Here is a 14029-nt window from a genome sequence, read left to right as displayed (position 1 = left end):
GTGTGTGTGTGTGTGTGTGTGTAATTATTACAACAGTGTAGTGATGTGGACCCTGGAGCCTCCCCAGAGCCAAGTTCAACTCCATCATGTTTTCTCCCAGCTTTCAAAGCACCTCTGCATTCCACTCTCCCTTTGCTTCCCCAGGTATCTGCTCTGCAGAAGTGAATCTACACAACTCTCGTGTCAATAATTTCTTCCCTGTGGGTCAGAAAAAAGACTTCCATATCAGTATTTGTCACTCTGAGTATGCCCTGTTTGTCCCTGAAACATTTCGGATGCTTGAGTAAATTACACTCGAATCTAGCCGGTGCCCACCATGTAATTTTATGCAGAGGGGTTCTTAGTTTGTAACACCATTTGCTTGTGAAAGCCCACTGACAGCAATTGGCCTCTGTGAGACACAGTGCCCGCAACCTTAAAATAAACAATTTAATTAATCTGCCCTATTTAGCAAAAAAGCTCATTAACTTTGACTTGGCCCCCTGGAATCCGTAAAGGTAGACTAATGAAGGTTAAAAAAAAAGACAAGGCAACAAGATCCTTCTGCAGAACATGAAGAGGTAATTCAATTAATGAATCAGGTGATGGAGTAGGGAAACAAGTAAAACATTCAGGACAGCAGCCCTCAAGTACTAGGATTGGACACCCCTGCTATAGGATAACTGAAAATGGTAAAACATATCACAAGACATCAGTCGTTGATCACAAAAGGGGGGTGTCACTGTTTTGTCTATATTACTAGTTTTTATTTTACTGCCCCAGTCCTTAAAGGGTCCTGTAAGACAGAGTCATCCATCTATTCGGTTTAGGCTTTAAAGCATTTTCAGTGTAGTGAACCCAGATGGTTAGGGTTATGTCTATATGGTTAGACCTGGGTCTGGGTTAAGGACTGTGTTGCAGTAAATGTTCAGTGCACATTTATGAAGAAGGTACTGCAGAGAAACAGCCAAGCACTTCTACCAATATAGTTTGTTGTTGCAAAAAACAGCCTCATACTGTTCATGTCTATCAGTAATCAGAAAAAGCTGTGAAAAAACTAGATGTTTGATTTTTTTCTTTCTAATTAGTAAACTAATTTAATCTAACCTATTCTAGATTACCTTCTAACTAGCCTAACACATGACCTCAGATGCACCAGGTGCACAAATTTTTATTTAGAGGGATTTGCTGTGAAGCAAGTTTTTTTTCCACTTAAGAATTGACTCACAAGAAACTTGGAGCTTAGTTAGTTTTCCATTTCAAATAAAATTTTTGACGGATTCTTTAGTTTTACATTCATTCACATTAAATTATTTTATTCAACCCCAAACTCCAGTGTCACAGGTTTGTGGTTGTTTTGCTCCAATATGATAGTCCTTTTATATGCATGGACCAAATGTTTATGCCACAAATGAAATCTAAATTATGTCAGATTTTTTAATGTCATGGAATTATGTATTTTTTTTATTTTCTAAACTAAAGGTAATTCAGATTAACACATGCTTGTATAGTCAGTAGATTAATGCTATGGCATTTATTAAAATTCTCAGAAAGTAGTGTCTGGATGTAAATTATATACTGAAATTGAAGTCAGGCTTATTTGATCTTGTTAAAAGGCAATAGAAAATTAAAAACAAATAGTCATCAAGCAGAATGTTAATTATCAATGCATCCTGTTAACCAGATTATCACCACTGTTAATTTGTACTTTTATCTGTTGTACAACTATGATTAAAAATTATACTGGCAATACACGTCAGTCTGTATCTTTGTTCACAGTAAAACTGGTAAAATGTGTCTTCAGTCACTGCAAAAGGGACACTTATACCTTTCACTTTACATGAGAACAAAAAGAATAGCAAATACAACCTCAAGTAATACTAAGGTGAGGTAGTTCAACATATTAAATTACTTGGCACCGCTGTTTAGAAAACATAAATATTCTCACAGAGATTATTACATATTCACAGAGAGTTCAAAAATTGGAAGTTAACATTTAAAAGGTCACCAGAAGCCCTATAGCTATTTAACCTTTAAACACTGCTACTTGAGGAGAGCACACAGGAATGAACACATGAACACAACACATTATTCCAAGTATACACATATTTTAATTAATAGTGTCTGTTCTTAAAACTAAAAAACACATACAATTGAATGTGAACAAACACACCCCATTGTGTAATGGAAGCGGTCATTTGTAAGAAAAGGCAATTAACTGTAAAGCTGACTACTGCACATGGCAGATTCTGTACTGTGTCCTCATGCCCAGAGCCATGTGTAATACTGTGTTTATTTGAATGGGTGTAAAAAAAAATCCAAACAGTATAAAAACATAAAGAAGTTCAGAGAAATCTCACAGTCGAATGTACAGAGAGACTGTGGACATTAGAATTATAAGTTTTACGTTTTAAAAAAGTGCAACTGCAAATTGTTTAGATCTGATGTTTTCAGTATCTTTTAGCAAATCCATCAATGTAATTGATGTAAATCCATCAATGTAAACTATTTCTGCTGCCCCCTACCACTACCACCCCCGGGTTTATGAGAAAAAATATATATCTTTGGTTGGTTGGTTGGTCAGTTGACTGATTGGTTGAACTGTGAGTGGAACATCTTACAGTCATCAGATTCAAAACAAATGAATATTTGCAAAACTGCTTTAACATTAAATTTCTTGTCTTTGTAGTGTATTCACCTGAAAATAAGGATTTGCAAATGTATTCTGTTTTTATTTATGTTTTACACAATGCCCCATGGGGCTGTAAAAAATATGATAATCAGCATAAATGTCAAGTTTTCCTAACACTCATAGTGCATCTATTCATTGAATGCACACTCAATATATTCTGCATAGCATTTATTGAAGTTTAAAAGTATCAGTAAATAAAGCCTTAGAATATATATTAACTGTTTCTGAAGCTTGATAAGTGTAACACTCGTCATCACGTCAGTTTGTGATAACATCTCGTCAGCTATTGGCAAACCACTTAGTCAATTATCAGCATCATAATTCAAGTTTTCTTAATAAGTTACCTTGAACTGACACGACTTTACAATAGGCCACAGCACTATTTTCTCAGTGAATCATATTAATTTTCCATAAATAAGACAAACATAGGCATTGGACAAATAATATTGACCTGTCAGCAATGTGTGGTCCCATCCCACAGGCTGAAAAACTGCAATGTAGACAAATTGCCACGCAAATATCAATACTATCATTTGGCATCCAGGAAAAAAACTTTGACTTTAATTCAGTGCAGCACTCATTTAGCCTGATGCACCACAGCATATCTGTTATAGATTCAAAAATGAAATGTGCATGCATGATAATGTTTGGGAGTTTTCCAGTTTATTAAGAATAACGTTTATTTGGCCCAAACAAGTCAGCTACTTTTCAAATTGTGCCGATGACACAATGACAGCCTTAACAAACATGGCTGTCAGCACATTACAGTGTATTTCTCATTGGAATAAATGAAGTCATCACTTTATGTGTGTGTGTGTGTGTTTTTTTAAGCTTGTACCATAGTTTAGCAGACCTGATGATACATAGATGACAAATTGCACTTGCCTGAAGGTTAGAGAAGCATGCTTGGGGGCTGGCTTGCTTAAATGAATGAATAATGTTCTCTCTTCCCTCAGCAGCTACTTTTGAAGTGCCCTTGGATAAGGCACTGAACCCCCAATTGCTCAGACTGAGCTGCTCAGTGGCCAGAAATGCAAAACTGTGACTTCGCTGGGTGGTTACCAAATGGAGTCGAATGAAAGAACGCCACCATGGTGGGAAAACATCCCTCTCTAAAAATGCTTGTTCGTTCTCACTAAATCTGGGCACTTTCACGAAACAGTTCCACAAAATGGCTGAAAGAGTAATCTGTGTCTTCAGCTGCCTCTGATGATATATAAAGTCCTAACTAAGCCAACCATGTCTGCATACATGTGAGCTCAGAAATACAGCAAGCATCGCAGAACCAAAGGAGGCAAGGAGCAGAAATCAGCTGCATTGACATGGAGCGCTACTACTTTGAAAACATGACAAGTTACCTCATTTCAGCAATCCTATTTTTCAGCTAAATGCAAAGTTGTTGTTGGAGGTTGATCGGTTTGAATTTTTTCTTTGGCCGATGCCAGTCTTTAGAAATCAGGGCAGTCGATGGCCAAATCATAACCCCATTTTTTATCATGTTCATCCATCCATCTAATATCTATACCCACTTCTTCCTTTCAGGGTCGCGGGGGTCACTGGTGCCCATATCCAGCAATCACAATGCGAGGGGCGGGGTACACCTTGGGTACACCATGGACAGGTCGCAAGTCCATCACAGTCATATCATTCAATATGTTGTTATTTTTCATTAAACAACAACTGACAGATTTTATTTTAAACGTGGCCGACACTGACTAATAAAAACCTGGTCCAAATTGTAATAACAACGTTTTGTTGTTTCGGCTTTTAAATTCTGAGGCGGGGGTCACGTAGACCACAAGTCATCACTACATCACATTGCTTATAGCACTGCACAGTGTTAAAGGAACCTATTTACTGCTTCTAAACTCAAAACACAATGAGCTAGCCAATGATTATGTAGGACTTTGCCATCGCCATCTTTTTCTGCTTATTTGTGGTCGGGTCGCGGAGGCAACAGGTCCAGGAGAGAAACCCAGACATCCCACTGCCCAGCAGTACTTTCATGCTTGTCCTGGGTGACCCCAAGGTATTCCCAGGCCAGGCAAGAGAGGATCCATAATCCCTCCAATGAGTCCTCCTACCAGTGAGACATGCCTGAAACACCTCAACTAACTCCTTTCGATGTGGAGGAGCAGCGGCTTTACTCTGAGCTCTCCACAGATGATGGAGCTCCTTACCCTATTTGAGCTGATCCCAACCACACTCTAAAGGAAGCCCACTTCTGCTGCTTGTATCTGGGGTCTCATTCTTTCGGTCATGATCCACAATTCATATCCAAGGTTGGAATGTAGACAGACGGTTGAGAGCTTTGCCTTTCAATTCATCGTTTCTTCACCATGACTGACTGAAGCAATGCTCTCATTGCTGTACATTATGTAAGACTTCTGCTGTTGGATTTATTTATTTATTTATTTGTACTTTTGTTGTCTAAAATTATAATTGAAGCTTTTTTTCTGCAATAAGTTTAACAGCCACAATGAAGTTTGAACACATCCTGTATTTGCATGCCCTTTTTTTTTGGTTAAGTCACATGATTTTCTTCATTTGTTCCTCTCTTTTTAATGTTTATTTTTATTTTACTGTTGTTTAACCAGGCAAATCCCATTGAGATCCCAGATCTCTTTTTCAAGCGAGGCCTGGATTTTAAGGCAAACTATTATACACATTTTTGGTTTGCAGGAGGAAACAGAAGTCATAAACCTATGCAATCATGAGGTGAGAATCCAAACTTTGCACAGAAAGACCCCAGGTCCGAACTGGGGGTCGAACCCAGGACCTTCTTGCTGTGTGGTATAACCGAGTCATTATGCTGCATGTTGAAATTTATTCTACAACACAACAAAAGTTAAACTAGTTTTTTTTACTCTCTCTCTCTCAACAAATGCACTGTTACAAGCCTTTGATCTGGAGGATCAAATTCATCCGACCGCCTGTATTATACTGCATATAATTTATAGTGCAGCTATTACTAAAAATCAATAGCACTTAAAACTGCTCTGTTGATATTGAAACCTGCCCTGATTTACAAGCACTGAGGTCTTTCATCAAATCCAGGCAAACAGACATGAATTAACAAATGATATTTGGCCAGTGCCTTCCAAAAGTCTAAATGACGTCCAAGTGCTTTTCATTTTTAGGCATGTCCTTTGAGACCCACACTTGAGACACTCAAACGCCTGACAGATATATAAATAAGAGAAAGGAAGGGACTTCATTTTTTTAAAAGCCTTAAAGTCTAGCTGGCTTGCAAATATGCGTACACACTCACTCACACTCCCGCTTGCTCTCTCTCTCTCTCTCACACACACAGTTGGCTATATCGGGAAGACTTTTTAAAGTAGTGGGTTGTAAATTATTGGTTCAAAACCATTACAGATAAACATGTCCACACCCACCCAAACAAGCCCCCACACACACACCCCTGACCCTCACTACAAACAGAGAACACTGGACGACACTGTGTGTTTGCTTTAGAGTGCCAGCTACCGATGCACTCGAACCTTAAGGGATTATCACTTCAGCCAAGGATATGACACCAGGTCCTCAGAAAACAACCGGCAGATGGATGGAGAGATGGACTACCAGTAGAGACTGGAAATCTTTTAGTTCTAATGGGCTGGGTGATGCACAAATATTGCCAAGATTGGAATTTGATTACAGACTATCAAGTGCTCTCACTTGGGGGGGTCAAGTAATGGGAAGCAAGCCAGCCAACAAAAGTGTTGCTCTTTTACTTTTGGAGACATTGGGAAGTGGTGTCTTTTTAAGATCTCACAGCCAAAAATGTCAGTATTTTTTTTCAACTCAATGATGCTTTGTGAAAGACATGGCAGATTTAAATATGCTTTACTTTACCAGAACACACTTTTTTTTCTAATTTGGATATCTTTGCAAGTTTGTTTGCTTTTCTTTTATCTGGGATTTATTTTTTCCTGTACCAGTGACAAATGGATTTTCCATTTATTTATATTGAAACTGGGCTGAACTGAGCTGTGATTTAGAAGATTCAACTGCATCTGGGGATTTACTCAGGGCCCAGTTTTCATTATGATGCCTGGCACCTGGAATTCAAATGAGCCATTGATTTATTGTCTGAGCAATACATGATTGCCTGTCACACTTGACTTTTTAAAACTCTGTTTTCTGCAATTAATAAAATGCCGTATGGACGGCAGAAAGAAAATAATAAAAACTAAACATACTTTAGTTTTTTTATTGAACAATATGTTGTAGAAAACACAACTTTCTTTGTGTTGCAAAAACAACAACAACAACAACAACAACAACAAAGCATAATAATGAAAAGGGGCAGTTTTATTACTATAATTTATAGGTATAACACTGAGACCACCAGCATATTTTTATAATCTCAATGGAGCTTTTCTTGTACTACAGGAGAATTTTTCAGTTGTATTTCTTTGGGTCACTCCTATCCTAACTACATTTGAAACATAACATTTGCTCAAAACACACCAGAAAGCCATACGAATGTTTTGGCTGAAGCTAATTTCAGTGATTCTGACATTTATTGCTTATATAAGCTATTTGACTACGAGCTTTCGATTTCCTTTTACGATAATCAAACTTTCCGCAGCAGAATTCACAAAACAGACCTCAGCATTTGCACCATGCGGGTCAAGTTCATCGGCCAAGAGTTAAGGTCATTCTTTTAAATCAGAATGCCAATTTCCATCTTTTGACACCTCTGACCAGCCACCGAAGTCAAAGTCAATTTTAAGCTCTGCGTCAGCGCAACGTCAATGTCCCCTCTTTCAGAAAAAACGTGGTCACATAAAATGCAGCTTGACATGTTGAACCTCTGGGGATTTTCAAGGATTTGCTCATTTCTTTAAAATGCGGTTTAAACTAATACAGTATTATGCAGAAAATAGGTATTTTCCCCTTAGTTTGCATCCTAGATTCTGAAGGCTTCCAAAACACGTGGCTCACTTCAAAGATAATCTTGACTTATAAGATGTTAGACCTGTCTTATTTTATTTATTATTGTTGTTGTTGTTGTTGTTGTTGCTGGGGGGATTGAATTCAGTATGTCGACAGGACATGGTTGACGGATAAGGATCCAAACAGCCGGAAGAGAGGAGCTATAGTAGCGACCCAGTTCTTCCACTGTACACTCACTCTCAAGAGCAGACCAACACACAGGCAGAATTTGTATTTGTCTCCTGACAATCGCTCTACGAGATGTTTTGCAGCAGAGTAGAGCCCAGCCGAGCAAATCGCTCAGCTTACAGAGGATCCCACTAATGCCTACAAGTCACCAATGAAAGAAAAGCGCAGACCCTGCCAGTCTTTCTTTAACCAACATTACAAGACATGTGCTTGGCAAAGAACCAGAGCAGCAAAGGTTGCCTGGTGGCGTTCGGAGTCAAATTTCCCTCCCAGCTGTTCAAAAAGCCAAATAAATAGTCATCCATCCAGACCCAGCCAGCTTCACCAGCTTCACCATCACTCACTCAGCTGCGGATGAATCCAACCAGTCACCAGAGATAACCTATCCGTCACCCCATCAGGTCAGCTAACATGCCACCCATCCTCAGGGGGCTCTGACACTCACTCTGCAGGAGCAGTTTGGCGCCTCCAGCCTGTGAGCGTCTTACCTTGAGCGCTTCGATGTCCAGAGACGTGGACCGGTCCATGACTGACGTCGAGGAGCCTGCAAATCAAACAGGAGTCCCACAGGCGGTAAGGGGGAAATGGATTAGAAGCGAAAAGCCTCCTTTTAGAAAAGTTGGAGAGCTCTCTAGAGTCCCAAACTCTGCTGCAGCAGCATCTCCCCCTCCACCACCACCCACCCCCTGGGTTGCTGTCAGGATTAGGGTTGTTAATATTCCAGCAGGGCGACGGATTTGCTCGGTTCCGAGCCTCCCGGTGGGTCGCTGGGTAAAATCAAGACTCCACACCATGGAAGTCCCTCCACACATCCGACCCCCAGGTCTGTCCGTTCAGGAGGAGATGGGTTTAGGAAGAAAAAAAAAAGAAAAGAAAGAAAATAATAAATACAAAGTAAAGCCAACTCGCCGTGCGTAATGCTTCACGCAGCGGCTTTTGCGCACTTGACGATCATCAGATTGTTATATCTGAGTGAGAAACATCTCTCTCTCTCTCTCTCTCTCTCTCTCTCTCTCTCTCTCTCTCTCTCTCTCNCTCTCTCTCTCTCTCTCTCTCTCTCTCTCTCTCTCTCTCTCTCTCTCGCACACACTCACTCTCTCTCTGCTGGAATGAAGCCGAGATTCAGGCTCTCCCTTTCGGTCCAACAACGGATAGGTGCTGTTATATATCCAAGGAGAAAGGAAACAGAGATGCTGCGTGTCTTGCTCTTACAGGGGGGTGGGGTGGGGGGGGTGAAAACGGAGAGAAAACGTCCGGATGAGAAAGGTGATCGTCAGCCTATAGCCTGGGCGACTTCCATGCGGCAAACCGCCAGAGATATCAGCTCCCGCCCCGCCAGAAAGAGATGGGGAAGAGAGGGATGAGGCGGGTGGAGGTGGGAGAAGGAAGAAGGGAGAGAGCGAGAGAGAGATGGGGGGGGGTGGGCTGGGAGAAATGCTGAAGAGAGGAGAGCTGCCTGAGAAGTGAGGAAAGGAAGGTTGCTGTATATTATTTTCAATGACTGACATCCCCGTGTGTGTGTAAGTGCGCGCGCGTACGTGTGTGAGAGGCTGGGAGGGGGGGGGGGTGCGCGCTCTAATCAAGTAGATGAATCGACACTGCTGCTTTGCCACTGATGTCAAGAGGGAGATTTAAATGCAGGGACTGTAGGAGAGGAGAGGGGGCTGTTGCAGAAAGTCTATGCTGCCCGCGTGCGCATGCAAGCGCGCGCACGAGCGACATAGGCAACTTTTGTTTTTTTGTTTTTTTAGAAATATTTTACAGAGGCAACAAAGTTGCGCAGGGTGCCTCCTGAACCGTGATCAAGCTCTAATATTTAGAAACAGAAGAAGATGGAGCAGATTTGATCGAACAGCCAAACTTTCTTTTTTATTCCTGCTGCAAACCGTCCTTCTCATTCTGCTGCAGAATAAAGTGTCGCCGCCTGCCGACCATCAGGCCTTTTTTTATTTTTTCATTAGCTTTAACACGACATTTGAAAAATGTGCGCGTGAAAAAGGTGCCCGGGATAAAAAGTGAGGAAAACAGAAGGGGGTGAGACACATAAGGTAGAGAAGATGAGAAACAACAGATTGGAAAGAGTGGTGAAAAGGGGATGAGAGGTTACCAGAGGAAGAAAGCTGCAGATGAAAAACAAGCAATGGGGTGGAAGGAAGCAAAAAAAATGAGCAATGAGGAAGGGAAAACAGAGAGGAGAGAACGGTTATGTACAGTATATTTTCATGTAAGACAGTGTGTTTATTATGCAAAAACGAAAGCAGAATCTTATGTTGGCCTTTCCCAACTTTATTGTTTCTGAAATCCAACACTGACTTATGCTGAACTTGTAATAAGCCTGGTCGGGCTGCCAGGTTGTAGACTCCACACACTTAGTTACACCCCAGTGGACGATTACTGCACCTTCTCAAATTTTCTGCTCATCATTTTGTTGTCCTGTTACTGCCAGCGTGGGTGCACCACAACTCTGGTGGTGCCGGGCTCTTTGGTTCTTCCTGAAAACCCCAGCTCTTATCTTCTCACACAAATATAATAAATACTATTTTGTATTAAATGCAGTCTATATCATAGAAAAAGTACTTCGATTCCTTCCTTTGTTTTGAACATGCATTTGATGGCAAGGAAGGACAGCAGAACAGCAGAATCAGTCTAATTTAGAGCATCCTTCTGTTTTTGAGTGGTTGAATGTTGAGAGGACAGAAACACGGAAATATAAAAGCACAGGAGGACCAGGAATACCTGTGCAAAAGAAGAAAACAAGAAAAAAGGTTTACAGATGAAGTGGAACGACCTCTACTCAAAAAATAAAAAAGGAGTAAAGCAAGCAGAGCGTTAGCCTATGGTTCATCATCCAGCAGCCCCTACCTGTAGCCTCATTCACACAGTGGTGGGTTGTAACTAAGTACAAGTACTTTCTTGCTGTGCTTAAATACATTTTTCATGTATTGTACTTTACTTAAATAGATTTCATCATGGGTACTTTTGACTTTTATTCCACTACATTTTACATTAAGTATCTGTACTTTCTAAGTACATTCATGTCATGTCAATTTATTTTTTATTTTATTTTATTTTATTTTATTTGTGATTTATTTGATTTTTTTTGTTAGAAAATAATCAGTGGCGAGAGGGGGAATTGCTGTAATTGGTCCATTGAACAAAGCAGGAAAGTACCATTACACCCTCCTTCATAAAAACGCAGAGCAGCAGCATGCCCACAATGGTTTCCACCATGAAGGAAATGTGCCATTCATGGCCTTATTTTACTGGTTCAAAAAAATGACTTGTTGAGATTTGATAGAGGAGGTTGTTGGTGAATTTACAATTTCTGCAGCTGTTGTCACAATATGTGATGATGCACTGAATCACAAAGTGTGAACAGTGTCACAACATAAAACTATGCATTATCTGCAGCATTGTTCACTAAAATTGCACCATTGATGTATTAAAATATACATACAGTAGGCACACTTATTGTAGACCATTAGGGAATACATTAAGCAAGTACTTTTACTTTTAATACTTTAAGTATTTTTTAAAAGCAAGTACTTACTTACTTTTACTCAAGTAAAATGTTAGTGTGGTACTTTTACTTTTACTAGAGTACATTCTTGTCTGTTTATCTTGTACTTTTACTTAAGTACAGTGTTTGAGTACTTTCTCCACCACTCTGTCCGGGACGGACGCCAGTCCTATCCTTCTTGGATCATTTAGAAAAAGCACCAAAGCAGCGAGGAGGGCAGATGTGAGCCCTCTGACGTAGGGTTGGGCATAATCGTATAGTGTGCAATTAATCATCAGAAAAACATTAATAAATTATTATTTTTTTGGCATTTAACAATACGATTAATGCCACCAGGCAGACTGACTGGAGAGATCTCCAGTCAGTCCGTCTGGTGCTCCTTTCTGCTTCAAATGTGACAAACATTAGAAAAAAAAGTCCTGTTATTTATTTAGCAACACGATGTAAAATTTGGTGTATAGCCTGAAGTCTGTAATTTTGACACAGTTTGGTCATGTGACTAGGACATAAGGGTGTCCAGGGACTCCAGCGGATTAATCATCAAATTAATCATTATCGGCTAAATACCCCAACCAATATTGCCCAACCCTACTCTGATGCCCCTCTGAGCTGCCAAGGGAGGTAGTGTTAGAGCAGAGCCGGGAAGGCGGACCGCAGGATTAATCAACAAACAAATTTATCACCTATTAAAGATGACGCCTGTGATGGACTTGCTACCTGTCCAGGGTGTACCCCGCCCCTCGCACTGTGACTGCTGGATATGGGCACCAGTGACCCACGCAACCCTGAAAAGGAAGAARYGKGTACAGAAAATGGATGGATGGATGGATGGATGGATGAAGATGACGTGAAACAGCGATTTTGTAATGGCAGGATTGCTAAAATTAGGTAATTCAGTCTTTTGTATGTGTGTTTGATACGAGGCAGATGTCAGTGAGCGACCACCGAATTATTCAACAGATTTTTTTTGTAACCGAGGGAATATAAAAGATGACACCTTGTGGCATCCGATTAGGGATCCCTAATCGGTTCCGATTAGGGATCACGTGGCAAATGGTGGATGGATGGATGAATGGATGGATGGATGGATGGCTTTGGGTTTGGGGAAGCTGGAGCACATCCCAGCTGCCATTAGGCAGGAGGAAGGGTGCACTCTGGACAGGTCACTAAAAACATCCATAAACAATTGCTCTAATCCAGGAGTGTCCAAACTGTCCTAGAGGGCCACCATCCTGCATTTCTTAGAAGTTTCTCTGCTCTAACGCAAACAATTTGAATGAATGGATGATTAAATGGCTTCTGCAGAACTTGAAGAGGTAATTCAGTGGTGTTTGCAAGGTAACACATGCAAGAAAGCAGCCCTCGAGGACTAGAATTGGACACCCTTCCTCTAAACAGAGAGGGTTTTTTTTATCGTTTTCAGTGAAATGAATTCAAGTCAATATGCTTTCCAGTAATACGAAGTTTTAAAAGTTTGAAGAGCAAAAGGTCTGAATGGAACTTCATGGAGTTGCCTGGGGTAGTGATCCATCCATTTATACATTTGTGCTGCCAAACTTGATAACGCACTCAACAAGCAAACTCATACAAATGTTTTTTTTTTCTCTTTCTTATTGTAACCTATCTTTCTTTGTTTCATACACTCATATATACATGCACATACTATTTGAGCCATGGGCTGAACATAACACTGAAACAATTCTTTACAGTTTTTTTAGGGAATGATTTACTCACTGCTCCTCTTCTTGTTAGTCTGAGTCTTTTCTTTCTTATTACCACCACCCCTATTTCTTATAGTTTGGTTCCCTTTTAATACCTTGATTCCTGAACCGCTTTTCTGTTCATTCCTGCCTGCCACTTTCACCACTACCTGCTTCATTTCTATGCATTTTGTGCAGTCAAGCAATTAATCTTTTGCTTGGTGCATGTTATTTTTTAACAAGGAAGCGTTTGACCTCAGATGTGGACACTTGGTGGTGAGCTAGTTGACAATGACATAATCCATATTTTCCCCCCTCTTTCGTTTGTGCCTCTAGCTACCACAGGCAATTTCTGAATTGTTGAGAATAACGTGAAATAATAAGTGTTTTATATTTTTCTGCATTTCATTTTTGCTGATCTTTACAAGGCATTTTTGCTTGACACGTACGGCAAAGTCTGCTTGAATGAAAGTTTATCTTCTCATCCATAAAACAAACAATGATGTGGTTGTGCAGTGACAGCAGATGAGGTTAGTAAGATTTGCTGTCTTTCCTTGTGTCCCACTATTCTCTCCTAAAATGAATCTGTAGGTGGAAAGCTTTCTTTGTCTTTAATGCAAAATGCAGCTTTTCTGCTCACTGAATCACACTTTTTGTCCCCCCATGGCAGAGGGACATAGAAATGCTATCCATTCGTCCGTAACGAAGGAAATCAGTGACGCTGGCATCAAGTTCTAGCTCGTATCTTTAATTGTGCTTAAAGATTTCCTTGAAGGTGATACATTACTATTTTACTGACAGCTTTGCTGTTTAATTTACAAGTCAACAACTGACGTACAGCAATGGGCAAATGTAAACTATATAACTATCTCATAAGATTATGATCACTCTTGTAATAAAGCTGTAAGTGAAGGATGTGAAAGCATACTTTCGGGCTCCGGGTTGCTGTGGTTAGCCCGCTGACTGGGGTGGCTGCCGGGGCCTGGGGGGTGGTCGGTTGGGGGT

General features: G+C 40.5%; 1 protein-coding gene across 3 annotated transcripts in view; it reads right to left on the bottom strand.

Moving 5' to 3' along the window:
- Window positions 1–9129, bottom strand: part of sgcz (sarcoglycan zeta) — a 539914-nt gene extending 530785 nt beyond the window's left edge. The window contains exons 1-2 of one of the 3 annotated variants that reach the window (XM_014016646.1): window positions 8899–9129; window positions 8293–8629 (exon numbers count right to left, since the gene is read on the bottom strand). In XM_014016646.1, the coding sequence (XP_013872100.1) occupies window positions 8293–8331 (39 nt within the window). In that variant the 5' untranslated portion in view covers window positions 8332–8629; window positions 8899–9129. Of the gene's footprint in view, window positions 1–8292; window positions 8847–8898 lie in introns of those variants that run through there. The other 2 variants (XM_014016647.1, XM_014016645.1) reach the window with 2 other exon arrangements.
- Between the last annotated feature and the right edge of the window lie 4900 nt (window positions 9130–14029).

This window comes from Austrofundulus limnaeus, unplaced genomic scaffold (assembly GCF_001266775.1).
Source record: "Austrofundulus limnaeus strain Quisiro unplaced genomic scaffold, Austrofundulus_limnaeus-1.0 Scaffold149, whole genome shotgun sequence".
Taxonomy (NCBI): domain Eukaryota; kingdom Metazoa; phylum Chordata; class Actinopteri; order Cyprinodontiformes; family Rivulidae; genus Austrofundulus; species Austrofundulus limnaeus.
The sequence above is the reverse complement of the archived record's forward strand: the minus strand, read 5'-3'. Positions and strand labels throughout refer to the sequence as shown.